Source organism: Echeneis naucrates, chromosome 4, assembly GCF_900963305.1.
Source record: "Echeneis naucrates chromosome 4, fEcheNa1.1, whole genome shotgun sequence".
Lineage (NCBI taxonomy): Eukaryota > Metazoa > Chordata > Actinopteri > Carangiformes > Echeneidae > Echeneis > Echeneis naucrates.
In genome coordinates, this window is record NC_042514.1 from 2,400,972 (window position 1) to 2,425,887 (window position 24,916).

The following is a 24,916-nucleotide window of genomic DNA, read 5'->3' on the forward strand; positions in this document are numbered from 1 at the left end:
TAAACCTTCCTGATATAAAATTAGACCCAACAATTTCCCACCAGGAGCAGGAACAGCACTTGGCACAGTAGCAGGGAAAACTTCCTTTTAAGAGGCAGAACCAAACTCAGGTTGGACAGCCATCTGTCTTGACCGGTTGGCTTGAGAGAGAGAAGAAAAAACCCGAAACAAAACAGAGAGAGAGAACAGTGGAAAGGGTCACATGTTGAAATCGAAATAATAGCAACAGCAATAATGTAACAATACATTTAGATAGCTTTAGTAAAATGATAGCTTCTTATTGTATTTGGTGATTAACTTTTCCACTGTGACATTTTTCATGTGCCAAACATTAACTTAGGGGTAGGGGGTAAGGTGAATATTGGGATTGGGCCTAAGTACCCAACCTCAGTAGTGTTTACATGACAAAGGTGTAAAGCAACATTAAAAGGTACTGCTGACACTTGCAGTTGCTTTGTTACCCTTCATTGATTGTTTCCAAATCATTTGTCTCAGTCAGAAATGTCACTTGAGGAAATGTAACAGGGAGGAGTAAAATGTACTTCATAACTTTGCTCCTATCTGTGTATTGTTTGGTTGTCAGGCATTAGGAAGTCCCTTCAGTTAAAAATGCTCCAGTTAGTTAGTATCGTCCTTTAAAGCCCCAGCGCAGCCAGATGGACGAGCTCTGAGAAATGAAGAAGAGGACAGACAAGCTCTGGGACGTCTAGTCTGGCGCTTATCTGCTATGCCGGCTCTTTTCCTAGTCCAGCCCTGATAACTCAGGTTGACTAGCAAAATACAGGATATGGCCCAATAACCTTGCAAGGCAGCAAGGGAGTAATATTGTTTTATTAGGGGAGGTCTTTTCCGTAATCCTTCCTTACAGATATCAGTTCTCAGAGGGCTCGATGAATGCAGTCAGAACAGAGGTTTGCATTTAGTTAGAGACAACGCTGCAGAAGGCACTGATAATAAAATATTCACTTCTCAGTTATCACTTCTGTAATTGTTAGATGGTTTTCATAAATAAGAGAGATATCAGGTGAATGTGAGAGCAGATTTTATTGAAGCACCTGATGCAAACACATTACAGACTGCTCCTCATCTTTACCAGGTGGGTTTCTGTGAGGGTGCGGACACGGCACAGGCGCAGAAGTTAAACGGTCTTGCGTTTTCTGGCCACTCCTGGAGCGGGAACTCTTCACCCTGCTGTTGTTTTGCTGTTGGTTCTCTCCATTGAGCATGTTCAAAATCCCACTGGAAAACACACCAAAGAATATATAGATATAACTTATTCCATTTATGAATGCAGAAGTATCTTTTTTAGATTACATTAGTTGCTCAAACGTGAGCCTTAGAGACAATTTGAAAAACTGATTACGCTAAAAAGGAGAAACTTAAAATGTGTGCTGTGTTTTTCTTGAATAAAACACCTTTAAGTAATTGAAGAAGATTTTTTTCAGTAGTTACATCCAAGAATATATTCATTCTTTTCCTGAGGCGATGACCTTTGTCCCTGTCAGTGCTGGTTCTTTGTTATAGTAGAAATGATGGAAGTTTATCTCACAGTATTAATGACAAATCTAACTGAACCTACCAAGTGAAATGTTTAGCATTGCTCATACACAGTGAAATTCCAGGCCAGGAGCCATCATGCAACAGACCATAAACATCTCCCAAAATAGCAGGGGGGTAGCACTGGCCTCCTATGGACAAGGCAACCATTTTGCACCACTTCCTAAGCAGACAGACCCTGCCCAGACTTGGTCTTAAATCAAAGATCCTTTACAGCAGAACAATTGGGCCACAAGGCAAATCTCAAACAATTCCATTCCTCGTTTGAACCCCTCAGTTGCCCCCCCCACCTCAGCCGAGCGAAGAACTGGCACTCAGCAGAAATGTGCAAGGATCACACAGCACAAAGGGCAATTCAAGCTGCAGTAAACTCAGGGAGCTCTGACTGCTCCATTCAAACAGCGAACATTAAAGTCAGTGTCATTTCGATCAGTGGAAAGCAGAAATAAACTGGAAACACATTTCATAAACGATGTAAAACCTCCACACCTCTCACTGACACACCCCGGGTCCTGTGTTTTAAGGATTAAACATTAGACACAAAGCCAACTAGAAAGAAGACAATCTTTGTACTAAATAACCAAGTAAACAGCTTCTGTTAATTCTAACTCAGGAGTAGCCAGAATTCCAGTGAGACGGGGAAAGAAGAAATCTATCCATCCAGGACTCTTCAGCCAATTGATCTGAGCTGACGCTGCTGGTGTCTGCTCAGGGATCCACATCCACCGATCAATGAGACTTGGACATGCACAGACACAGAGTCACAGGCATTTTGAAGACTTTAACGTCCTTCAACACACAAAACTGCGTTTAGGACATTCACGTCATTTGCTTTTTCCTGTGAGGTGAACTGTATCAAGCTGCAATTGTTTGTGCAAACACTGCCTTGCCTTTGTTTCTGGGTAAATGGCATCCTTCATAGTTTGGCTTTTTACACAGTGAGGGAGTTTCTCTTGTGGCTGAGAATGCCAGCGCCTGAGAGGCAGAAAGCTTGTTATTTCACTTTAATTTACTAACTCAAAACTACGTCCTTCAGAGGAGTGGAAATTATTTCAATATGAACTGTCAAAGGCCTATTTTGGTAAACTGTGGAACAAAGTTAAAATGCAAATCCTTGAAACAAATGACCTCTCCATAAACTTTTGACCACAAACCTGCCAAAACATGGACACACTGTCATGTGTCTGAAGTATTTGACTCATCAATCCTAAAAAAAACATGCTGACATTGTCCTCTTAGAAGAAACTGGCTGTCTGACTTACTTTCCTGAGTATCACATGAAAAGACTGTTGTCCTAGCTGTTACTTATTTAGGCTCAACCACAACAACAGGACCAGCCCTCTAATCTGGATTCTCCCTGACTCACAACGAACTGAGTGAGCATCTTGACCTTTTTTTTTTTCCAGTTTAATACAGTCATAATAAAAACATCAGCATAAGTTTCATGTCTTCACTGCTGTTTTCTATCAGCCTGCTACATAAGTCTAATAAAGCAAACAGATTGTGACGGCCACACAATGTGGTACAGTAGGACTCTAATATAAAAACACCTTTCACACAGTTTAGACGCCAACAATAATGTCAACATGCAATAACGTCACCACCTACTGGTACATTTAGAAAAATACTCACTCACTGTAAACAGAAAAAACTGAGCAGGCTTTTCCTTTTCCTAAAAAGGCACCATCTTTATAATCTCTTGAAACTGAGTGGATATTCCTGCCATGACCGTGCTGATTAAAACTCTATAAAAAGGTACGAACTTCCACCCAACTCACCTCCAGATCAGAACTGAAAAGTGAAGATTCACAGGACGTGTCTGAAGGACACAAACTGTTGTTTCTGATCACTCTCACTGTCCAGTTGTGCGATCGGTCCTCCACCTCCCCTTTGGATAATGTCTCCTCCTTCAGGCAGATCTGAAAACACAAGAACAACAACAACAACAACAACAACAACAACAACGTTTCTAATGTTGGGGGGAAAATATGCAGGGACATTTTTGCAGAAAGGGAAGCCGTGTTAAATTACAGATGTGAAAAGTCTGTAACTGATTCCTTTCTTACTTTTCTGGCAGGGTGAACACTCACATCCATGTAAGGGCCAATTTCAGTCTTCAGGGTATTTTTTATCTTTGAAGAAAAAGGTTGATTTATAATTTAAAGAATTTACTACCATGATTCTCAAACATTTTCAGATGAAGGATAACTGACCAGTCTCAGGACAACAGTTATCTTCATCCACATTTACTAACCTAATCATCAAAACACTATAAAATAATCTAAATGTTCCAACCCACAGCCTAATTTGTAGATGAAGAGAACTTACATTTGCTTCTGTGGATGAATGAAGTTTTTGTTTATCGTGTTTCTTCCCAACAGTTTCCTCCTCAGTGAGCAGTCTCTCTGTGTCTGGAGAAAACCTCAGAGGATGCCGCCTGGTTTCTCGCCGACTCCAGTGGAGGACAAGAATCTGATGGTGTTGTGTAAAAGGTCACTGAGTCGCCACAGGCTCTGTTCATTTACATCTATGTTGCTCTATATTACTGGAAGTTCTCTGTCTGTAGGGCACAGCAGCCTTCATTTAAATGGGAATCTATGATTATATTTGTTTTTTGTTTCAGGAAGGCCCTGGTGAACTTTTTTTTGTCTGAGCTAATGACTGAATGACAGATCTGTTCAGTTCTGCTGCTCCCATAAAATTAAAAACAAACATTTAATATATTAAAAAAGCTTTCTGCATACATTTTTTTGAACAGTTTGGTGTGTTGAAGCTGTACGGGGGGAGGGTTATTGTTATTTGAGCCTGAAAAACTGTGCTGTTTAAGGATACGAGAAGATCCAGAGTGACACAGCTTATTGCTGACAGCAGCCACGGCAGGACTCTGAGGAGAAAGCCCAGCTGGGTGTCGTAGAAGAGTATGGCGGTAGCGTAGAGGGCTCCAGACAGCGAGCACAGCAGTCCTGACAACACTTGGGCCGGGGTCAACGTCTGCCCTCTGTACTGAGGCGGAATAAAAATGATGTTATTCCATTAAACCTTTGGGAAAACGATGACAACATGAAGTCTGTTGGCTCTAACTCACAGCTCGGCAGACTGCAGGGAATCTGGAGGAGAAAGCTATGACGAAAGAGATCACACCAAGAATGTAACCCAGGATTTCAGTGTTGTCCTGTTAAAAATAAAAAAAATTAGAACCGACTCAACTGAAAGGCTAAAATATTTTAAACCATATTAGGGCCATTCAATATGAGTGCCTACTTGCAGGTCGACATGCAGAAGCGTCCTCCCTCTCAGAGGCCGATCTGCTGGGTCATGGGAGAACGTGGACTTGAGGAAACCTCCTGCAATCACCATCAGTACGCAGATGGCGAGCAGTCGTTGTCTCCTTCGTCTCCTTATCATCCTCAGCCTCCTCTCTGATGGAGGACACACACACCGGCCAGTTTCAGCAGTTGTTCGGTTATCTACTTACCCGAGGACATGATAAGTCTCCTCCCTGCTTTGCCTAGAGGGTTCAACAATAAAACTGCCTCTTCTGCACTCTGTCTGAACGTTCACACACATCTTTATTTGTTTTATTATCCGGCTTCAAACCTACCGCTCTTGGAGTTCCAGCACAAGATCAGCAGGAAAAGGGAAGACTGGAAGTTGACGGCATCCACAGCAGCAGCAAGGGCGGCCATCAAAATCTGCACAAAGGGACACAACAGGACTGACTCACCTGTCTGCAGGACATGAACGCGTCCTGGAGGTGAATTTCTCTCACCTGGATATAAAGCTGTCTGGACAGAAGAGCTCCCACAGCTCCGCACAGGTTCCCCAGGAAGCAGTAGAAGAAGATGGCAGAACCCTCCCAAGGTTTCTCTCGGGATCTGCACTTCTGCTGCAGGAGCCTGAAATGAGTTGACGGAGGTTTAATGGCGGACTTTCCCCGGAGAGAGAGGCCGACTTACACCGGGCAGGACAGCAGGAGCACCAGCGCCGACACGGAGCTCAGGACGGCGGGGGCGCAGAGTCTATCCGCCCCGCCGGACAAACAGGAGGCGGCGGAATCCGAGCAGAAGGCGAGCAGGTCGGCGAGGAAGCCGCCGGTGCCTCGTCCGGTGGGAAGCGCCTCCATGTTTCTCACCGACGTACCTCCATTCAGCATCTGTCAGGCTTCTGACGGACACACGAACCGGAGGCTGGACGTTCAGGGAGGAGATTTAATATGCAAAACATCAGCTGGGAAACTTTTTTTAAAACCTTTACTCGGTGTGCTGTGAACATAATGTATTTAGAAAATCTGCTCTTAAAACTAATTGAATATTAACGGTATGAGTGATGATGAACTATTATGGTATTCTTTTTTATTTCACTTTATTATTATAACCTTAACTGTTATTTACCGTAGATAGCTCAAACTTTTTATGTAATTAAATCGTTCATTTAGAAATACTACAGTTACATTGTTTTATTGAGATTGTAGTTGAACAAATTTCAACACAACTTCTGCATCACTCGTCCACAGGTTTCCGTAGTGTAGTGGTTATCACGTTCGCCTCACACGCGAAAGGTCCCCGGTTCGAAACCGGGCGGAAACAAGTTTGCTTCTTTTGTTGTTTTTTTTTTTTTTTGTGTTTGTCTTGTGTGTGTCATTGTACTGCTGGGAATTGTGTGTTTGTCACTTCACACTCCTCGTTAGTATAGTGGACAGTATCTCCGCCTGTCACGCGGAAGACCGGGGTTCGATTCCCCGACGGGGAGAAGCCCCTTTTCTCTTCACGCTGTCCACCGGTGCACTGCCCAGCTCAGAGCAGATACACACTGTCCCGCACAGGTTTCCGTAGTGTAGTGGTTATCACGTTCGCCTAACACGCGAAAGGTCCCCGGTTCGAAACCGGGCGGAAACAGTTTTCTTCACAAAAAGTGTTTTTATGGAAAACTCACTAAGTAAAGTGGACTCAGTCTGCAGATTATTTTTGTCATGTTAAACTTGTTTATAATTTAATGCATGTATCTCTCAGGGGGCGTGGCTTCGTCTGTCAGTTTCCGTAGTGTAGTGGTTATCACGTTCGCCTAACACGCGAAAGGTCCCCGGTTCGAAACCGGGCGGAAACAAGCATTTTGACAGAAGTGTCTTTACTATACTAAGGAAGAAGGTCAGACTGTATTGAAGTCTATGGGAAAATGTCCCTCCTTCTACCTGATGTATTAGCTCAGTAAAGGCTTTCCTGATGAGTTTCAGTCTCAGTCTGTAGTTTAAATTCAGATGTGCAGGACACTAAAGCAGAGGCTAGTTTAGGGGGCGTGGCCACGACGGCGTCCCTCACAGGTTTCCGTAGTGTAGGTCCCCGGTACGACACCGGGCGTAAACTGATTCAGACCCTTCTTGTTACGGTGCACTAAATTTGACCTCCCAATGTCCGCCACTTTTCCGGGTTCCTCGTTAGTATAGTGGACAGTATCTCCGCCTGTCACGCGGAAGACCGGGGTTCGATTCCCCGACGGGGAGAACAGACCTTTTTAGCGCTGCTTCTCTCTTAGGGCATAGATTTAGTTAAAAGGGCGGAGCTTCTACCTCACAGGTTTCCGTAGTGTAGTGGTTATCACGTTCGCCTAACACGCGAAAGGTCCCCGGTTCGAAACCGGGCGGAAACAAGTTTTTATTTAAGAGCACAAACAACTCGCTGTCTTTTCTCCTTAGGGAAGCTGATGGATCAGCTTCATTCATCATGAGATATAATGAACAATAAGTTGTGAAGCATTATCTCCTCCAATCGGATAAAGAAGTGACAACAGCACCACAAGATCGTCAAATCAATTTTTATTAGTTTAGTCAATGTTGTCTGAGAGAAAAAGGATTATCCAACATGTAGTAATGCATCTGGCAGAGACGTCTTTGTGATGGGAAAAATTCCCTCGACGTACAAACAGTCTTCACACCGTCTGAACGGCAAATCCACCGTGTGGGGAAATCTGCTGTACAACTGGTGATCCAGTTGATGGAATGCTTTGCACCGATATCTTCAACCCAGAGCAGACCACGACAGATTATTCACCTCATCAGTTAAAATCCAAACAATCTGACCTTTCCATTCTCTGAGGATTAAGGGGCCATGATCTAAAGTCACAGACGCAGCTCAGCATCGATTCCCTTGGAATCACATGAGCTGCACATCCGGGGTATTTCCATTCCCGCTGAAATGCTCTTTAACTCAAGATGCTTCACTTTCGTGATCCTTGTCAGGCATCCAGATGTTTGTTGAGCCGGCGTACTTTCTCCTTCTTGTTCCTGTTTCCGTGTTTCTTCCAGGGTTTTCCCACCACCATCTCTGATTCAGCTCTCCCGGGGCCAACAGGTCCGCTGCCTGGTTTGTAGCCCATGACGGACTGAACCCCCTTGGAAAGCGCCCGTACATTCTCCTGAAGACAGAGATCACAATACGCAGCCATGCTGACTGGTGAGTTTGGCCCAATGTGTAGCTGCCACTCTTGACACTTCCTTATGAGTACAGAAATACGCAGATCTACCGTACCTGATGGAAGAAATTCTTGTCAACCACATTTTCAATTCTCTTGATTTTCTGTTGTTTGTTTGTTGTTTGTTTGAGGCCACAGCTGCCTGAATCTCTGTCCTGGAACTTGCTGTGCTGTGGCTGGAAGTGCTCAGCATTAATGTGTGGAGGAGGATGGCAGTACAGAAGTTTACCCTGAAAGGAGTCAATGCTGTTAGAGAAGCCATGTCTATAACAACAGAATGATTAGATGGTGCAAAATCATTTATTTGAGCTGCTACGGTGTAGCTACACAGCCCAAGGTTCCCACTGCCTTACTGCCTTAAATTTAATATACTTGTAAGATGTTATAAACTGACATCTTGATTTTCAATATGAGGTGCCACATTACCATCAGAAGATGGAGAAAGCTCAGCACTAAAGCTGATCTGGCACTTACGCTGACGTAATCCTTGAGGATGTACCGGGCTGATCTGGACTGGTCAGGCTGGCCGTGTGACGTCATAAAACCCCTCATGTCTGTAAAACAGAGGAACATGGGGGGGGGGGGGAACTCAATACCTTATGAACTTTTTCAGGAAGTAAATTTGGCTTCATGTTGATTCTTCAGCCTCACATCCATAAGCCATCAGCAGCTCCTCATAGGACGGGGGTCTGTCAGGGTCTTCATCTTCTCGTGGTCGGATAATGTTGATGCCGTAGGTGCCTTCTAGCACATTCCTGGGGATTGTCTGGCATACGTGTCACATCTGTTAAGGACCTAGTGTTAATTTTATTTCGGTCAAATGAAATCCCTGATACAATAATCATGCATGTTTTTATTTCAGGATGTGGACGGCAGTTCCCATAAAGCCTCTTGCTTCCCACAAAAGGATATATAAGAGACTGCAGGTACGTGATCTCTCATCTGATCAATGGGCAGGATCCCAGAACAGATCATCTCAGCTTTGGTCGAGACAAACGAGGGCATGACGAGACCTGGACAGTCACAGAGACACAGGCCTGGCTCCACGTACAAGGTCTGCCATTCACCGAGAAAAAGAAAAAGGTCCAACTTTAGGATTGTGTTGACGTTGTGCATGAGGTGAATCCATATGCAGAGATTTAAAGCATAGTTGTGTACCTGAAAGTGCTTCGTGTGTCCAGGAGTGGCAGAAACAGACACTTTCTTGTTCCTTAGAATGGTGTTGATGGTGGAGCTTTTCCCCACGTTTGGATATCCAACCTGTTAGACCCATACATGATGAAAAGGGACCACTTACATCGCAGCTATTGTGAAATAAACAGTGACATTTTTATATTTGTGCCAGAGGAAGAAAATTTACCCACCAATCCCACTGTGAGCTGTCCCTCTTTACACCTGGGCCCGTTGTGAACGGCCCTGAACATGTCCAGCAGCTCGTCTTTGTGCAGGAGACAGCTGGAGTTGTGGAAGGATGATTTACTGGATGAACCACCGTTCCGCTCCTCTTCTACATCGTCATCTTCTGAGCAGGTGTGCCACTCCTCCTCATCTACAGATGTCCATTCCAGCTGCTCGTCATCTGTGCCATCCTCTTCTTCATCTTCACCCGCCACACCTGCCTTTGCGCCGTCGTCACCATCTGCACCCTTTTGGCTGAAGTTTGGCTCCTCTGGGTCACTCTCCTCACAATCTGGACCATGCACTTCCATTCCCTGTGGTAAGAGCAGCCAGCTGCTTTTATTGTAGCTTTGCTCCACAAATATTTCTCCAAAAACCATGACTGTACAAATTGGTGACCTTTGGATGAAAGAATGAACAGAAAGAATCCCCTCACCTTGTCCTCTGCATCAAGCCTGTTGCCCTCAGCCAGGGCAGACCAGAAAACTGCCCTCAGTCCCTCCTTCTCAAAGTGTCTGGCCCACACTCGCCTCTGCTCCCGGGTCAGCAGGTCCGCCTTGTTCACCAACAGCATGTTCACTTTATTCTCCGACACTTCCTTAACGTACGACTCCTGCATCACACCGTAGGAAACAAGTGAAATGATAAGTTTGGCTAGATAAAGTATTTATCTTGGTTAACTGAAGGAATTTAGGTGTTTTGTTGAGAATGAAAACAAATAAAATAACAGTACAAAAAGACTTCTAAACCAATTCCGCCGCTATTAAAAAATAAACCTTCTTACCAAGTCAGGGCATCTGAACAGCAAAGGATTCCTGGCATCCACAATTTGAACCACGACATCGCTAAAAGAAAACAAAGCCGACGGTCATGTTTTAAGTGTCACATAAAGTAAGAACATATTCCTGATGGAGAACTGATGGCTCTCTCTTCCTACCTCCTCTCGATCACTCTCCATAGCTGCCTCCAGAACTCAAGATTCCTCTCAAACGGCGTGAGGATCAGCTTCTGCTCTTCCTCCAGCCTTCAGGAAACAACACTCAAGTTTAAATGACTGGCACTGACACAGAAATCAAAGTTTAGTCTTTATGCTTTTAACTTAGTAAAAATTATACGCACTCTGCGAGATCTCGCCTCCACTCTAAGAAGCTGTCCTTCTCTGCCTGCTGAAGTGCCTCTGGACTGGTGCTATCGTCCCACTGGGGGCTAAAAGCAACAAGAGACATTGAAACACTTAATGTAAGCACTACAGAAAATGATCGCAGTCTCGTTCTGGATTTTACCGTCGAGGAATTCTGAGGAAATGCTTATTGTCCTCATGAAGCTTCTTCAGCCTGGTTTTCTCCTCAGCTGTTAAAAGTCCTGCTCTGGCTTCTGCCGGCACAAATCTGATGTTGAGTTTCTCTGAGAGGAAAAAAAAGGCCAGAACAAACAGTCAGATGTAGCTGTAGACTCAAAGGATGATATGTAGATAATATGTTAAGACTGGTGGAAGAGCATGAACCAGGATTAACTTGGTCCAATGTCTGCATTCAGTTTGCCATGATATTTACAACAGTGTCAGAGAATAACTTATGTAAAGGCCACAAAATACGACCCTAACACCTGTAATACTGCATGTTATTAGCACTGTGGGACTAAAAATTAAACCAGTTACCACCCACCTGCAACAAACTCTGTTCCTGCCAGCTCTGCAGTGGCCAGGAAGTCATCCATGGAGCTCTGTTCTGTCACCGACTGCAGGTTGAGCCGCCCCCAGTCATAGCCATCATTCAGCTCACTGGTGTGGAGCTGGAAACATGAAGCGACATTTGAGTTACAGTCACAGCGAAGAGAAAGACTCCAGCAGACTCTGGAGCTACCACAGGCCAAAAGTCTCAATCCAAATCAAATGAAAACCAACATTTTTAGAATCGATTTAAAGGACCCAACAAATCTCACCACGAGCAGGCACTGAGTCCTCTTACACAAAATAAAATAAATCCAATTTGAATTAAAAGGTTATAAAAAACAGTTTGGGATTTTTATGCCCACTATAATAAAGGGACACTCATAATAAAAAATAAATACCAGGATGCTTTCCATCCTTAAATTTGTGACATCCTTATTTTAAATTATGGCCAGTGGATGTGAGGTGAATGGGAAACACGAACCAGGATCCTGGAACCCTTCATGAAGCTTAAATATGAGTTTTAATAGCTCAAATTCAGTTTTACTGATCTATAAAAATCACATTTTTATCACAACACAGCTTTTCTGTGCCGTTATAAACGAAGCTCAGGGAGATGACAGTAATCCGTGTTTGTGTTTGTGTTGTTGTTGTTTTGGGGTTTTCTTGGACATGTTTTTAGGTGTTTATGTTTTTCAGGTCTCACCCAGGAGTCGCCCCTCTTGTTGCCCCTTCCGGCCTGAAGTCTCTCTTTAATGAGCGCTCGGCCCAGCCCGCCTCCTCCGGCCGTCTTCTTCTTCCCCATGAAGTCTGTCGGTGCCGTCACTTCAACAAAACAACAACAACAACAACGAGCAATCACACGTTAAACTCGTTTTCAGTCAAAACATCCGCACACTTCTGCTCCACATGTGGAGCGCCATGTTGTCGTAGGAACCGGAAGTGGGCCAAAACCGTATGAGTGACGCAAATCGGAACCTCGCGAGATTAATGACATACAAGTTTATTCAAAGGCTGTTGTTGCTTTTTTCAGCCTCTTATTTTGTTATTAATCGATTAAAAAGACATTTGTGTCAGTTTCCATTGTAACGTAGTTGTGTTACAGTCTGCTTGTTTGCCCAGCTTTTAAATATTCCCGGGAGAAACTGGATCAGGAACTTTTTTGGTTCCTCTTCTCTCTCGTTGCTAAAAAAACTTTATAATTTAAATAAAGCTGATAAATGTATAATTATTTAGTAGAAGTCAAATTTATAGAATTGTGCCACTGAAAAATAAAAAAAATTGAATTATCATGCAAAGATTAACAAACGCGCTTCTGACGTCAACCGGAAGATGGCAGCAAATAAGCAGAGTTGGTTCCACATCGTACAAATTTCACAGTCTGATCATTTATGTATTATTTTTATGGAGAAAAAACACCATGTGGCGGATTTCAAGGCTGTGATTTTACTGTCAGATTAAATGTGTGACTGGCTACAGACCGAAAGATTCTTTAAAAGTTAAGTTAACGTTAAACAGGCCTGGAAACTTATAGTAAATTTTGTTGAAAGGATTTTTTTTTTTTTTTTAAGTAATCCATCTAGAAAAAAATGCAGACACACGGCCATAAATTCTAAGCAGTTAACATTTAATAAAATGTCAATCAAATCTTAAAGCAGATCTTTATATTGTCATTCTGTTGAGACTGTCTACGCTGCAGTAGAAACACTGAAACCTTTCAAACTGGGTCAAATGATTTCTTATTATATATTTTTCTATATTTACTCTCTCCGACCGTATTGATTATTTTTACTACGCACTGATTTTTTAAAATCCTTCTTGTGTTTGTTTTTGTGTCTTAAAAGTGATTCATTAAAACCATTACTCTTAAAACCATCGACCCTTTTTCTGCCTTTACGCTTTTTTTTAACAATTAATGTTGAATTGTGGGTTTTTCTGCCGCAGCCCTTTGGAGACAACAAACATATCTAAGTGTTACATCGATGAAGGTTGTCAAGAGCTCTACTGGTCTGTTGTCATTTGGTACAGTCCCCCCCAGCAGCGGCTCTGAAATGGTTTCTCCCTGTATATAAACGCCGAGGCTGCTCTGTCGGTGGCAGACTGTGCGCCACGATGAGCTGAGTTTGGACACACAATGGACCAGAGCTCAGCGGACAACGGACAGATGAAGTACGATGTGTTTGCCTTCAGTTCTCACAGAGTAGCTGATCAATGACCTGACACGCTCGCACAATTTAGAAGTAGCCTGATACTTTTTTTTTTTTTTTTTTTAAAGAAAAGTTCTTCTTTCTCTCTCAGTGCTGCTGTTGACTGGAACCAGCAATAAGATGCTGCCCTGGAAGAAGAATAAGTTCGACCTGATCGAGGAAGACAAGCAGTCCAAGCAGAAGGGCTATGCGGTGAGTCTCAACTACTCTGCGCTCACTTCCTTCGCCAAGTCCTGCCCGGAGAGCGCGCTGAACAGGGTGGGCAGCATGTTCAAGTCCAAGAGGAAAAAGGTGAAGATCACCAGCGAGGACCCCACCTACACGGTGCTGTACCTGGGCAACGCCACCACCATCCAGTCCAAGGGCGACGGCTGCACGGACGTGGCGGTGAGCAAGATCTGGGGCAAGAGCGACATGGGCAAGAACGGCACCAAGATGAGGCTGACCATCAGCTCGCAGGGCATCCGGATGGTGCATGTGGACGACAAGGCCAGGAGGCCGGGACACCTGTACCTGCTGCACCGGATAACTTACTGCGTGGCCGACCCGAGGCTGCCCAAGATTTTCGCTTGGATTTACCGGCACGAGATGAAGCACAAGGCCGTGATGCTGCGCTGCCACGCCGTGCTGGTGTCCAAGCCGGAGAAGGCGAAGGCCATGGCGCTGCTGCTGTACCAGACCTCGGCCACGGCCCTGGCCGAGTTCAAGAGACTGAAGCGGAGGGACGACGCCCGGCACCAGCAGCAGCAGCTCATAGGGGAGCAGACCATTCCGCTGGTCCCGCTCAGGAAGCTGCTCAACGGACAGTGTTACTACAAACCCCCGGTGGAGCGCAGCCGGAGCGCGCCCAAGCTGGGCTCCATCACCGAGGACTCCGTCGGGGAGGAGGAGGAGGAGAAAGCCATGCACTTTGAGTGTGAGGACATCCTGGACACGGACGATGACTGTGTGGCCGATGGCAAACAGGAGTTGACTCAGATTATTAACGATTTAGGCGAGATGAGCATAGGAAACGACCTGCAGACCCTGAAAGCGGATCTGAGAGTCACCAGACTTCTGTCCGGGGAGAGCACGGGGAGTGAGTCCTCCATAGAGAGCAACCAGGAGCCTCCTCCCATCACCAACGGGTTTGAGGGGGTAAAGGTGCAGGAGATTGCCTGAATTACTGTTATTATTATTATTATTATTGTTATTATTATTATTATTGTTGTCATCATTTGTTCTGCCACCGTGTCTCCACAAAGAAACATTTCCTCTGTTGCGCTGGAGACCGATGGTCTCACCTGTGCCTCCAGAGGAATCTTTAAAGAACCTGGGACAGCTGCTGCACACGATCAGGCTACTGAATGATACTTTCAGATTGTGTAAAAGCTTGAAAAAAACAAAAAAAAACAAGTGCATGACTGTTTGAGAGTTGGACCGAGAAAATCCCAGTGCGCCTCAGGACGCACGGCGCTAATTCCATCTCTTTTATTTAAGAGGATTTGTTGTAGCCTCAAGCTTGTTTACCTAACGTTTGTTTTCTCACGTGAAAAAGGCATTTTGCTGTTGAAAAATGCTCCTTGTGATTAAAACATCCTTTTTTTTTTTCAAAGTGGTTAAGTGGGTTCATAAACAGACATCCTCCTTCTCTTGTCAGGACGCTCATTTACTTCATCTTTTGCACTGTCGTGGAATTAATTCAAGTATTATGTTGACTACATGTATATAATGTTTGTTTGTATGTTGTCTGAAACATAAATGTCATATCTTTGCTGTGCAAAAGAAAAACACCTTTATGTATTATGATGTAAAGAAAGATGTTTTAAGTATAAATATGTTATTTTTTAAAGAAAACTAATGTGGTTTGTTATGTTGAACCTCATAGAATTATCAATAAAAAAAATTTTGATTCAAAGGCGTTGAAGTTTATATGTAAATCTGTGTGGGGAAACAAGTAGGCCACGTTTTCCTTCGGTGCTCATTAATATTAGTGGGGATTTACCTTGACAGGCTCAATTTAGGTCAGATTCGTGCAGCTGAATAAAAGTCACGTGGAGGCTGGAAACACACACACCAGGAGTGTATCGTCACATTTGGTTTAAATGTGTTTTTTAATGTAAGACGTGTGTGGATATAATAACTTTGAGGGAACAGGCTGTACAGTTATTCTGTAAAGACCCTGAAGGCTCCTTTAATGACAATGGAGCAACAAGGTACCGGCTGATTTCTGTTTTTGGTTTGGTTAGTCAGCTTAGTCTTATCTGTCACATTCACTTTTTGTCCAACTTACTGAAGTCCAGCAGGTCCAGACTTTGCCAAAATGTCAGTCCATTAAAAGAGACTGAATCTGCACCGCTGATGGGTGATTAGACGCTAAATGCCACACCAGGTTTAATATTTGATGCCAGCGGCTGTGGGAAATGTGGGAATCCGCTCTTTATCGTCAGCACATGTGACCCGTGGTGAACGAGAGATGTCACTTCTTCTTCTAGCACTTTCACTTCCTCCTCTCACGTGGCGACAGGCCCACGCTCATGCCACAGAGCAGGTTGAGGCGAACATGACAGAATGGACTCCAACGCACAGATGCTGAATGCTCTGATGAGTGTTAGCCGCCGGTGCCACGTGCCGGTGTGCAGCTCCTCCAGGGCCAGCTTCAGTCAGACTGATGCTGCGCGCCAAATGGGGTGAATAAGGCCTGAGGAGACGCACACAGCAGGGTGTCTAACAGAAGAGTAGGCGAATATAGGGATCGCTATCTGGACAGTCTGTTTCACCAGCTGGCGCAATCCCATTGGCCACGCTGAAGCATTCACTGAAAACAAAAACACTCCACCGTGGATTTAGGATGAGACAGGAGGTTAATGTATTTCAGACAGCGGCTGGCGAGTTCTATAAAAAGCTTAACAGCAGCTCATTATGAGCCGATGTGCTTTCAAGAAACGCACACACACAAACACACGCTCTAAATAAAGACTGTTGTTGCCGTGTTGCTGCTGCTGAATTTTAACTGTGTGTTTGAAGGAGCTGAAATAGACTCAGAGCACAGGAACCCACTCGGTTCATTTTCCTTCCTCATGTGGTCTGATGTCTTGTCTGCACTGGCCACAGCCTCATGGGAGTCACGCTTGCACTGCAAAGACAGCATGACATCATCAGCATGTGCCCAGCTTAATGTAATTAGTGGACAGCCACTACTTCCTCCACACACACGGAGGCAGAGCAACAGGCCAGTTGTTGAGCGGCTCAATGCGTCTATGGTTTGATGCTTCTCCCTGACCTACATTCTCACATCAACTATCTTGTGTGGCGTCACTGCCAAAGCGTTCGTGGCCACACAATCTCCCCGGGGGGTTGCTTTGGAATCAGCAGCCTGAGCAGAAGGCCCATTCACTTGTTGAAAGAGCTGAAGGTGGTTTTTATTATTTTATTATTATTATTCTTCATCTTACTGATTTCTTATTATGATAAAGTGTTTCGCAGTTATTGAGTGACCATAAAAGTTTCCTTTTGCTCAGCAGAATCACACATTATCAGCGCACACAAACCTTTCTTCAAAACCAGCGACATTACAGTCCAACAAACAATGACCCTCGTGGTCTCGACCCGGCCTGACGCGCAGGCAGACGGACTGAGTTCCCTAATTATCTGCCAGTGGAACGGCGCCGCAGGCAGCGGCTGTACCAGATCATCAGCAGCGGTGCCAACCTGCCACACAGCTTCATTTGGAACTCCAAAATCTGCTTGTCTATAATGCATGAGGAGAGCTGGGAGAGCACCAGAGCTTAGTCGGTGTGGCAGGATCTGATTACAGCAGCTGCACCAGTGATGTGGGGGGGTGGGGGGGTGAATCAGAGCACAGAGGGACATTGACCTTCTCTTTACTGTGGAAACATAAAAACCAACCTCTAAGAATAGCAGCAGAAAGGCATTAGATGATTAGAGGAGGCGACGCTGGCAACACTACGATTTGTAAGGTAGAGGTGTGCAATTAACGCACACACATCAATTACTGGGACGACAGAAACTCCTGCTGAAGTGCGTGTTTATATGTAGACAGTCCTGCTGAAGTTTTCGGCCTTTCTGGAGGAGGATGATGTGTTTTCGTGAACGGACACACAGACAGACAGCCTGAGTGGCAGAAAGACAGAATGAACTCCGTTAGTTTGAGCTTCTTCCTCGTCCACGTCTGTGCTCGTCATTCACACTCACCTGTTCTATCAAACACATTGTGCGCTGCGTCCTCTGAGGTGTTGTGTTCTCCGGCTGAGGTGGAAAACAGATACTGACATGCTCTAATCAATTATTGACAGTTTGCATCTGTTAGGAGCCAAAAACCTCCACACGGTGATTTCACCCACTCCAGTTATCACATTTAAAAAATGAATTCATGTGAAGTCAACCTACTTTGTGTGTTATTATGTTATTAACTGTGCAGGTTTTTTGGTCACAAACCAAATTATGGGAACAGCAGTGTGTGAGACGTTTACAGAGTGTCACTGCCTGTCACACAGAAGACCGGGGTTCGATTCCCCAACGGGGAGAGCCAGCACCTTTTCTCTTCCTGCTGTCCACCGGGGCACTGCCCAGCTCAGAGCAGATACACACTGTCCCTCACAGGTTTCCGTAGTGTAGTGGTTATCACGTTCGCCTCACACGCGAAAGGTCCCCGGTTCGAAACCGGGCGGAAACAACTTTATTCTTCATTTGTTCAACCAACAAAAGACTGAACTCACACAGTGTGTTGGTGGTCCTCCACCCTCCTCGTTAGTATAGTGGACAGTATCTCCGCCTGTCACATGGAAGGCTGGGTTCGATTCCCTGATGGGGAGAAAACGCACCTTTTCCTTTAGATGCTTCATGTTAGCTGGGTTTGTATGAAGTGGTCAGTTTGACCAGAAGGGGCGGAGTCTGTCACTCACAGGTTTCCGTAGTGTAGTGGTTATCACGTTCGCCTCACACGCGAAAGGTCCCCGGTTCGAAACCGGGCGGAAACAGTTTTCTCCACAAAAAGTGTTTTTATGGAAAACTCACTAAGTAAAGTGGGCTCAGTCTGCTAATTACTCCAGAAGAAGGTCGGACTGGACTGAAGTCTATGGGAAAATGTCCCTCCTTCTACCTGATGGTCTCAGTCTGTAGTTTAAAATCTGATATTAAGGTCATGACGCCATATTCAGCTTTAAAAAAAAAAAAAAATATTCCATGCATCTCTCAGGGGGCGGAGCTTGCATTGTCAGTTTCCGTAGTGTAGTGGTTATCACGTTCGCCTCACACGCGAAAGGTCCCCGGTTCGAAACCGGGCGGAAACAGTTTTATTCATTTGTTCATCCAAAAAAAGACTGAACTCACACCGTGTGTTGGCAGTTCTCCACCGTCTGTGTTAGTGTAGTGGACAGTATCTCCTCCTGTCACATGGAAGGCAGGGTTCGATTCCCCGACAGGGAGAAAATGCACCTTTTCCTTTAGATCTGCTTCATGTTAGCTGGGTTTGTATGAAGTGCTCCATTTGACCAGAAGGGGCGGAGTCTGTCCCTCACAGGTTTCCGTAGTGTAGTGGTTATCACGTTCGCCTAACACGCGAAAGGTCCCCGGTTTGAAACCGGGCGGAAACAGTTTTCTTCACAAAAAGCGAAAGGTCCTTGTCCTGTTCTGGTTCTGTCCTGTTCTGGTTCTGTCCTGTCCTGGACCCGGTCCTGGTCCCGGTCCCGGTCCTGGTCCCGGTCCTGTCCTGTTCCTGTCCTGTTCTGGTCCTGGCCCTGGACCTGGTCCTGTTCTGGTCCTGGTCCCGGTCCTGGACCTGCTTCTGTCTGGTCCCGGTCCTGTCCTTGTCCTGGTTCTGTCCTGGTCCCGGTCCTGTCCTGTTCTGGTCCTGGTCCCGGTCCTGGACCTGGCCCTGTCCTGGTCCCGGTCCTGTCCTTGTCCTGGTCCTGTCCTGGTCCTGGTCCTGTCCTTGTCCTGGTTCTGTCCTGGTCCCGGTCCTGTCCCGGTCCTGGACCTGGCCCTGTCCTGGTCCCGGTCCTGTCCTGGTCCTGGACCTGGCCCTGGTCCTGGACCTGGCCCTGGCCCTGTCCTGGCCCTGGTCCTGGTCCTGGTTCTGTCCTGGTCCTGGTTCTGTCCTGGCCCTGTCCTGGTCCCGGTCCTGTCCTGTCCTGGACCTGGCCCTGTTCTGGTCCTGTCCTTGTCCTGGTTCTGTCCTGGCCCTGTCCTGGTCCTGGTCCCGGTCCTGTCCTGGTCCCGGTCCTGTCCTGTTCCTGGACCTGGCCCTGGTCCTGGTCCTGGTTCTGTCCTGGTCCTGGTTCTGTCCTGGCCCTGTCCTGGTCCTGGTCCCGGTCCTGTCCTGGTCCCGGTCCTGTCCTGTCCTGGACCTGGCCCTGTTCTGGTCCTGTCCTTGTCCTGGTTCTGTCCTGGTCCTGTCCTGGTCCTGGTCCCGGTCCCATCACACACACCGGGCGTCTCACACGACACTCCTTCGGTGTGCTCAGTTAATGAGCTGTGTCTGTGTCTACGGAGCGAAGCCCCATGAGGCCGTGAAACTGGAGCTCTCACAGCGTCCCATTCAGCCTCCACCACTCTTGTTTTCCACTTGCTCTGACACAAAAGCTTTGCCCCCAGAGAGCCATCGAGTTCAGCCGGGTTATTTCAGTCTTTCCTTTCTCAGGGAGGAAATGGAATAATAACAGAGGAGGGAGAGAAAATCACGGGGTGACCCGTGCTCAGACGAGGCCGCCTGAACAGAATACAGAAGCCATAATTTGATTTGTGGGGCCTCTTAATGTTTTTAATGAGATACCCATCAGCACATTTTGTGTAGGAGGGGTCGGGGGGGGCACTCCAGGTCCATCCATGCCTCCCACGTGCTTCCACGTCTTTTTCCTTTAATATGCTTGACTGAGCAAAGTGAGAGCAGGACTATTATTCACTTCATATCGTGGCCTAGTTTTGCAGATCTGAACAAATATGAGGAAACTGCGACAAAATCCAAGTGTGACTTTCCTGTTTCGGGTTTTGACAGGAAACAGATGGAAAGTCCAAAACCTCGGTCCCGCAGCTGGCGTTTGGAAGTGTTACCTCACTTAGATCGAGGTACAACGTTGAAATACCAACCTGTGTGAGACCTGAAGTTGGCAGGTAAAGGTCCGTGCACCGTGTTTCTCTCTCTGCTGGGGTGTGAAACTTTTCCATCGGTCACGTGTCCAGCCAAACAGACCGATACGTCCTGACCGCTGCGTTCGGATCAATCCGGTGCAGGGTGCTGTGTGTACGGGCGGTGCTGCTGCCCGCTATCGACCGGCTGCTATCTAGGTCTCTGCTGACACGGAGCACGTGTTCAATTCCCGGCATTCTATCCAAATATCTTCAGCAGACGTGGATGAAGAGGTGTCCTGCTGACAGCAGCTCGAAGGCGATCAATGAAATGGCTGCTGGTTCTTTTGAGCTCAGAGAACGTTCTTTGACCTCCTCGTTAGTATAGTGGACAGTATCTCCGCCTGTCACATGGAAGGCCGGGTTCGATTCCCCAACGGGGAGAACAGACCTTTTCCTTTAGAACTGCTTCACTTGACTTTGTTTGTATGAAGGGGTCAGTTTGACCAGAAGGGGCGGAGCTTGACCCTCACAGGTTTCCGTAGTGTAGTGGTATCTCCGCCTGTCACATGGAAGGCCGGGTTCGATTCCCCGACAGGGAGAGCAGAACATTTCCTTTAGATTCTTCATGTTAGCTGGGTTTGTATGAAGTGATCGGTTTGACCAGAAGGGGCGGAGCCTGTCCCTCACAGGTTTCCGTAGTGTAGTGGTTATCACGTTCGCCTCACACGCGAAAGGTCCCCGGTTCGAAACCGGGCGGAAACAAGCATTTTGACAAATCAAGTGGACTCGGTCTGTTAATTACTGTACTAAGGAAGAAGGTCGGACTGTATTGAAGTCTATGGGAAAATGTCCCTCCTTCCTGATTTATTATCTCAGTATATTTTTTCCTGATGAGTTTATGGTCTCAGTCTGGAGTTTAAAATCAGATGTCAACAAAACAAACTCACACACCGGGCGTTCGTGGTCCTCCACCCTCCTCGTTAGTATAGTGGACAGTATCTCCGCCTGTCACGCGGAAGACCGGGGTTCGATTCCCCGACGGGGAGAAACACCTTTTCCTTTAGAACTGCTTCACTTGACTTTGTTTGTATGAAGGGATCAGTTTGACCAGAAGGGGCGGAGCTTGTCCCTCACAGGTTTCCGTAGTGTAGTGGTTATCACGTTCGCCTAACACGCGAAAGGTCCCCGGTTCGAAACCGGGCGGAAACAGTTTTCTTCTTTAAGAGAATTGTATTGAATTCTTTGGGAAAATGTCCCACCTTCTTGCTGATTTATTTTCTCAGTAAATGCTTTCCTGATCAGTTTATGGTCTCAGTCTGGAGTTTAAAGTCTTCAGTTCAACATGATGTTCATTTCATAAAGTTAAAGGCACAAGATAGTAATTTCAGTTAAATGTCTCAAGTGTCTCCTCACTTTGGACTTCTTCTACAATGTGACCACAGTTCAATAAATTATATTAAAGATGTTGAGACTGCAACAAAACATATTCAGCCGTTGTCAGGAAACATTTTACAGATACCAGAGTCAACATTTCATAACTCAGGTTGCATTGCTTAAAAGCATTTATGTTTTTCAACTCCTGCTGTGCAAAGTTTCCTACTTAAAGTCAGTCTCATGTATTTTTCAAGGAGGCGAGGCCGATCAGGGAGTTTGAATCTACATCACGCCAAAGTTTTTAGTCGTCCGGGTTAAAATCCCTTCAGTCTGAGCGACATGTTCTTCACAAAAAACTATGTTCAATCCAGTTTGTGCTACTTGACTTATTAAAGAGGCCAAGGCTGCACACCAAAGACAACAGCTTGTTTATTTCTTTACTCTTATTTGAAAGTTAAATATTTTATAAAAATGAAGTGAGATGTTCCCAAATATCATTTAACCCTTTTAGAGCCACAATTCTTGAAGTCTTCTCCACTTTTTTCTTATCTTTAAGAGAAGATTTGTAACAATCATATCACAATCCCTTATAAAAGTGATTAAATTACATCTTAGACAGATTTCAGATAATAACTTCTCTTCACATCGTGCCTTCTCAGGTGAGATCGGCCAGGTTTCGACGTCGTCTCTGCCGTGTGGGACTGGCTGTTCAGGATTTAGCCAGATGGCATCTCATCTCCTCCAAGCCGCTTAAAGCCTCTTAAGGCGCCGGCCTGGAGCTCCAGGAAACAACAGAGCAGCCTTGCTGGACCGTAATCTGAGCGACACCTCTGCGGCTTCAGCTCGTCCTCCGGTCTCATGCGACACGAGGCATCGAGGAAATGTCTGCTTTGTATCCTGAACCTTTAACGGTGTTATCTTTAATTTTGTGCTCATTGGTGCGCCGTTCGTTTCTTCGGGGGCTGCAAACGACTGTCTGGCCAACTTGCAGAGTTCTTTTTCTTTTTTCTTCATTTCTTGTTGCTGCAGCCAAGAACATAAAACACACTTCCTGTCCACCGGGGGATTTGGCCTGTGAAAGAGCTGCTTTACACTGACCAGCACGCTTTCATGAAAATGGTGGATTTGAGTTTTATAAACCAGCAGCAGAGAGCGAAGTCCTCTTTAGAAAAACGCCGCAGATCAACAGATTTATTGAAACAAACTCCCTCTTTGTCTCTCTCCCTTCCTCACAGTCTTTGTCTTTGGGCTCATTAAAAACACTTCGAGCTGCCTTCAGCTCACCTTTGGATTTAATTCGGTGCCACATGGAACAAAACGAAAGTGCTAAATCTGTTTTCAGACACACCCTGATGACTAAAAGTACAATTGTTCCCTGAGATGAGCACAAAAGCTCACTCAAGGACACCAAATAGCAAACATGCACACTGTACACAATCTGCACAGTACGCAATGGACACACACACACATACATAGAAACATACTTACAAACAAACTGAGAGAAGGCACTTTAGCTACAGGACTGAAGGAAACTGATTTCACAGAATCAACAATTAAATCAAAACAACAGCTGAGCTGTTTAGATATAACACAACATGTAAGAGCACACTTCTTCAGTGTGTGTGTGTGTGTGTGTGTGTGCTCACAATACACAGTTATGTGAAAACATGTGACAGAGGACATGCCATTGACATTCTTGCAGTGACCTTTGACCTTCCTTTGACATTCCTTTCTTGTTTTGCCGTCGGCTTCTGCAGATGAATTGTGGTTGCTCCCGGGTTGTGCTGAAGTATTCTCAAAATCACACATCTCTGTCCCCTCGCTCTGCAGACAGCAGAGACGTTAGTCCCGTTTGATCCCGGTCTCCAACCCGCCGACCTGTTTTGGTTTGTCCTCAGCTTCGTGCACGCTGTCACTGTCAAGTTAATGTGCTAAAATTCTTATGTGGCTGCAGCTGAGCTGAAAAATGTGCATTCATCATCTTATCTGAGAATGAGTTACCTGCTCCCATAAAGAATTTGTCTTAACTACGAGAGGAAGTGATGACAGTGTGAAAAACAGGTGATTAGACGAATCTGCTTCAAAAGTTTGGAAACACAGTTCACATCTACATCTTTTTAAACTGGTGTCCGACTTCCTGCCCACGTATGAGTTTATGACTCCTCTCTATGTCTCTGTCTCCATTCTCCAGGTTCAGTGTTTATCATCCTGTCTCACATCCTGTTTTTATCACAGTCACAACAACAACATGCAGTGTGTGTGTGTGTGCGTGTGCATCAAGGTTTCCATGCAGGACAACAAAGAGAGAGTGGCAGTCTCAGAGAGCAAGCCTTCATCATTTCCTTCCCGTTTCCTTCATTTCATTCTCCGGTCTCCTGCTGCAAACTGCCCCCTCTTTCCTCCACCTGGAAACACACACACACACACGACCTCAGAGAGAATTTGACACAGCGCACAAACAAGCTTATGGGATCCTTTTCATGCACACACTGTTGAACACGAACAAAAGCCAGCAAATACAATGCAGGTGCTTCTGCAGGAATTTGACCAAAACAAAGCAGCAGTAATCCGGCCCTGCAGCAGAAGTCCACTCATAAATGTAGCTTATATTCATTCATATTCATTATTACACTTCTACACAAGTGCATGGCACAATGGTGAATAGCTTTGTAACCAGCTTAAGTGTGTTTGTTTTTGTAAATGTGAGAGATTTAGGAGGGAAAGAAGATAGAATGGATTGTGTGTGTTTGTTTTATTGTTGTTATTGTGTTAGTGGAGAACCTGCACGTCCAAACTGAGATGTCTTCAGTCAGATCTGGAGAAAGCTTTGCTTCAGAACCGAAACAGAAGGACTGAGGTGTCCTCGGGGTCAGAGGTCTCAGAATAAATACTTCTGATGACTCAGGAGCAGACCGCTTCAGCCTTCCCTCGTCCCTCTGGTCCATGACGCTGGTGAATCTGGATGAATCATTGTTTGACGGGTTGAAGTGGACAAAAACAATCAGATCCAACAATAACAATCACTTCTGATAACAGTTCACATGTTTATATCTTCACGAGTGTTGCAATGACCGAGGTCCACTGAGCTGTTGGCTGCTGGCAGTGTGCTGCAGAAAACTGAACAAAACGAATCATGAGCAGACCAAACACACATGTGAGCTGGCACAGGGACACCAGC

The 24,916-nt window shown here is 45.6% G+C and overlaps 3 protein-coding genes and 13 non-coding genes across 16 annotated transcripts; 14 read left to right on the top strand and 2 right to left on the bottom strand.

Moving 5' to 3' along the window:
* Positions 1-9: 9 nt before the first annotated feature.
* On the bottom strand, positions 10-5,721 carry tmem44 (transmembrane protein 44). Its single transcript, XM_029500744.1, has 11 exons — positions 5,514-5,721; positions 5,327-5,453; positions 5,159-5,249; positions 4,819-4,976; positions 4,643-4,729; positions 4,390-4,560; positions 3,886-4,029; positions 3,624-3,689; positions 3,336-3,476; positions 1,094-1,239; positions 10-140 (listed from the first exon to the last, which is right to left on the bottom strand). The coding sequence occupies exons 1-11, from the start codon at positions 5,708-5,710 to the stop codon at positions 107-109; spliced, it is 1,362 nt and encodes a 453-aa protein (XP_029356604.1). The 5' UTR covers positions 5,711-5,721; the 3' UTR covers positions 10-106.
* Positions 5,722-6,070: 349 nt separating this feature from the next.
* trnav-cac (transfer RNA valine (anticodon CAC)) lies at positions 6,071-6,143 on the top strand. Its single transcript has one exon. It is a non-coding gene; the product is annotated as a tRNA-Val (tRNA).
* A 91-nt stretch (positions 6,144-6,234) lies between these two features.
* On the top strand, positions 6,235-6,306 carry trnad-guc (transfer RNA aspartic acid (anticodon GUC)). The gene has a single exon. It is a non-coding gene; the product is annotated as a tRNA-Asp (tRNA).
* A 73-nt stretch (positions 6,307-6,379) lies between these two features.
* trnav-aac (transfer RNA valine (anticodon AAC)) lies at positions 6,380-6,452 on the top strand. Its single transcript has one exon. It is a non-coding gene; the product is annotated as a tRNA-Val (tRNA).
* Positions 6,453-6,587: 135 nt separating this feature from the next.
* trnav-aac (transfer RNA valine (anticodon AAC)) lies at positions 6,588-6,660 on the top strand. Its single transcript has one exon. It is a non-coding gene; the product is annotated as a tRNA-Val (tRNA).
* Positions 6,661-6,982: 322 nt separating this feature from the next.
* trnad-guc (transfer RNA aspartic acid (anticodon GUC)) lies at positions 6,983-7,054 on the top strand. Its single transcript has one exon. It is a non-coding gene; the product is annotated as a tRNA-Asp (tRNA).
* Positions 7,055-7,127: 73 nt separating this feature from the next.
* On the top strand, positions 7,128-7,200 carry trnav-aac (transfer RNA valine (anticodon AAC)). Its single transcript has one exon. It is a non-coding gene; the product is annotated as a tRNA-Val (tRNA).
* Positions 7,201-7,359: 159 nt separating this feature from the next.
* Positions 7,360-12,030, bottom strand: lsg1 (large 60S subunit nuclear export GTPase 1). The gene is made up of 14 exons (XM_029500509.1): positions 11,796-12,030; positions 11,085-11,211; positions 10,704-10,824; positions 10,540-10,626; positions 10,358-10,444; positions 10,205-10,265; positions 9,857-10,033; positions 9,387-9,734; positions 9,181-9,282; positions 8,937-9,078; positions 8,674-8,799; positions 8,497-8,576; positions 8,079-8,252; positions 7,360-7,965 (listed from the first exon to the last, which is right to left on the bottom strand). Exons 1-14 carry the CDS (start codon positions 11,892-11,894, stop codon positions 7,786-7,788), a joined length of 1,911 nt encoding a protein of 636 aa, XP_029356369.1. The 5' UTR covers positions 11,895-12,030; the 3' UTR covers positions 7,360-7,785.
* Positions 12,031-13,194: 1,164 nt separating this feature from the next.
* Positions 13,195-15,187, top strand: fam43a (family with sequence similarity 43 member A). The gene is made up of 2 exons (XM_029500533.1): positions 13,195-13,258; positions 13,388-15,187. Coding segments are annotated over exons 1-2 (1,071 nt in total). The 5' UTR covers positions 13,195-13,257; the 3' UTR covers positions 14,458-15,187.
* A 2,711-nt stretch (positions 15,188-17,898) lies between these two features.
* trnav-cac (transfer RNA valine (anticodon CAC)) lies at positions 17,899-17,971 on the top strand. The gene has a single exon. It is a non-coding gene; the product is annotated as a tRNA-Val (tRNA).
* Positions 17,972-18,202: 231 nt separating this feature from the next.
* On the top strand, positions 18,203-18,275 carry trnav-cac (transfer RNA valine (anticodon CAC)). Its single transcript has one exon. It is a non-coding gene; the product is annotated as a tRNA-Val (tRNA).
* A 239-nt stretch (positions 18,276-18,514) lies between these two features.
* On the top strand, positions 18,515-18,587 carry trnav-cac (transfer RNA valine (anticodon CAC)). Its single transcript has one exon. It is a non-coding gene; the product is annotated as a tRNA-Val (tRNA).
* Positions 18,588-18,817: 230 nt separating this feature from the next.
* On the top strand, positions 18,818-18,890 carry trnav-aac (transfer RNA valine (anticodon AAC)). Its single transcript has one exon. It is a non-coding gene; the product is annotated as a tRNA-Val (tRNA).
* Positions 18,891-21,053: 2,163 nt separating this feature from the next.
* Positions 21,054-21,126, top strand: trnav-cac (transfer RNA valine (anticodon CAC)). The gene has a single exon. It is a non-coding gene; the product is annotated as a tRNA-Val (tRNA).
* Positions 21,127-21,338: 212 nt separating this feature from the next.
* Positions 21,339-21,410, top strand: trnad-guc (transfer RNA aspartic acid (anticodon GUC)). The gene has a single exon. It is a non-coding gene; the product is annotated as a tRNA-Asp (tRNA).
* Positions 21,411-21,500: 90 nt separating this feature from the next.
* Positions 21,501-21,573, top strand: trnav-aac (transfer RNA valine (anticodon AAC)). Its single transcript has one exon. It is a non-coding gene; the product is annotated as a tRNA-Val (tRNA).
* The last annotated feature ends 3,343 nt before the right edge of the window (positions 21,574-24,916 follow it).

Excerpts from the sequence above, each read along its gene's own strand:
- lsg1 (XM_029500509.1), bottom strand. The coding sequence starts at position 11,894 with ATGGGGAAGAAGAAGACGGCCGGAGGAGGCGGGCTGGGCCGAGCGCTC. Across the intron at positions 10,627-10,703 it reads TTCCTCAGAATTCCTCGACG|CCCCCAGTGGGACGATAGCA; the intron begins GTAAAATCCAGA and ends TGTTGCTTTTAG. Across the intron at positions 10,445-10,539 it reads TGGAGGCGAGATCTCGCAGA|GCTGGAGGAAGAGCAGAAGC; the intron begins GTGCGTATAATT and ends TGTTTCCTGAAG.
- tmem44 (XM_029500744.1), bottom strand. The coding sequence starts at position 5,710 with ATGCTGAATGGAGGTACGTCGGTGAGAAACATGGAGGCGCTTCCCACC. Across the intron at positions 4,730-4,818 it reads TTCTGCATGTCGACCTGCAA|GACAACACTGAAATCCTGGG; the intron begins GTAGGCACTCAT and ends TATTTTTAACAG. Across the intron at positions 4,030-4,389 it reads GTGTCACTCTGGATCTTCTC|ATTCTTGTCCTCCACTGGAG; the intron begins GTATCCTTAAAC and ends CAACACCATCAG.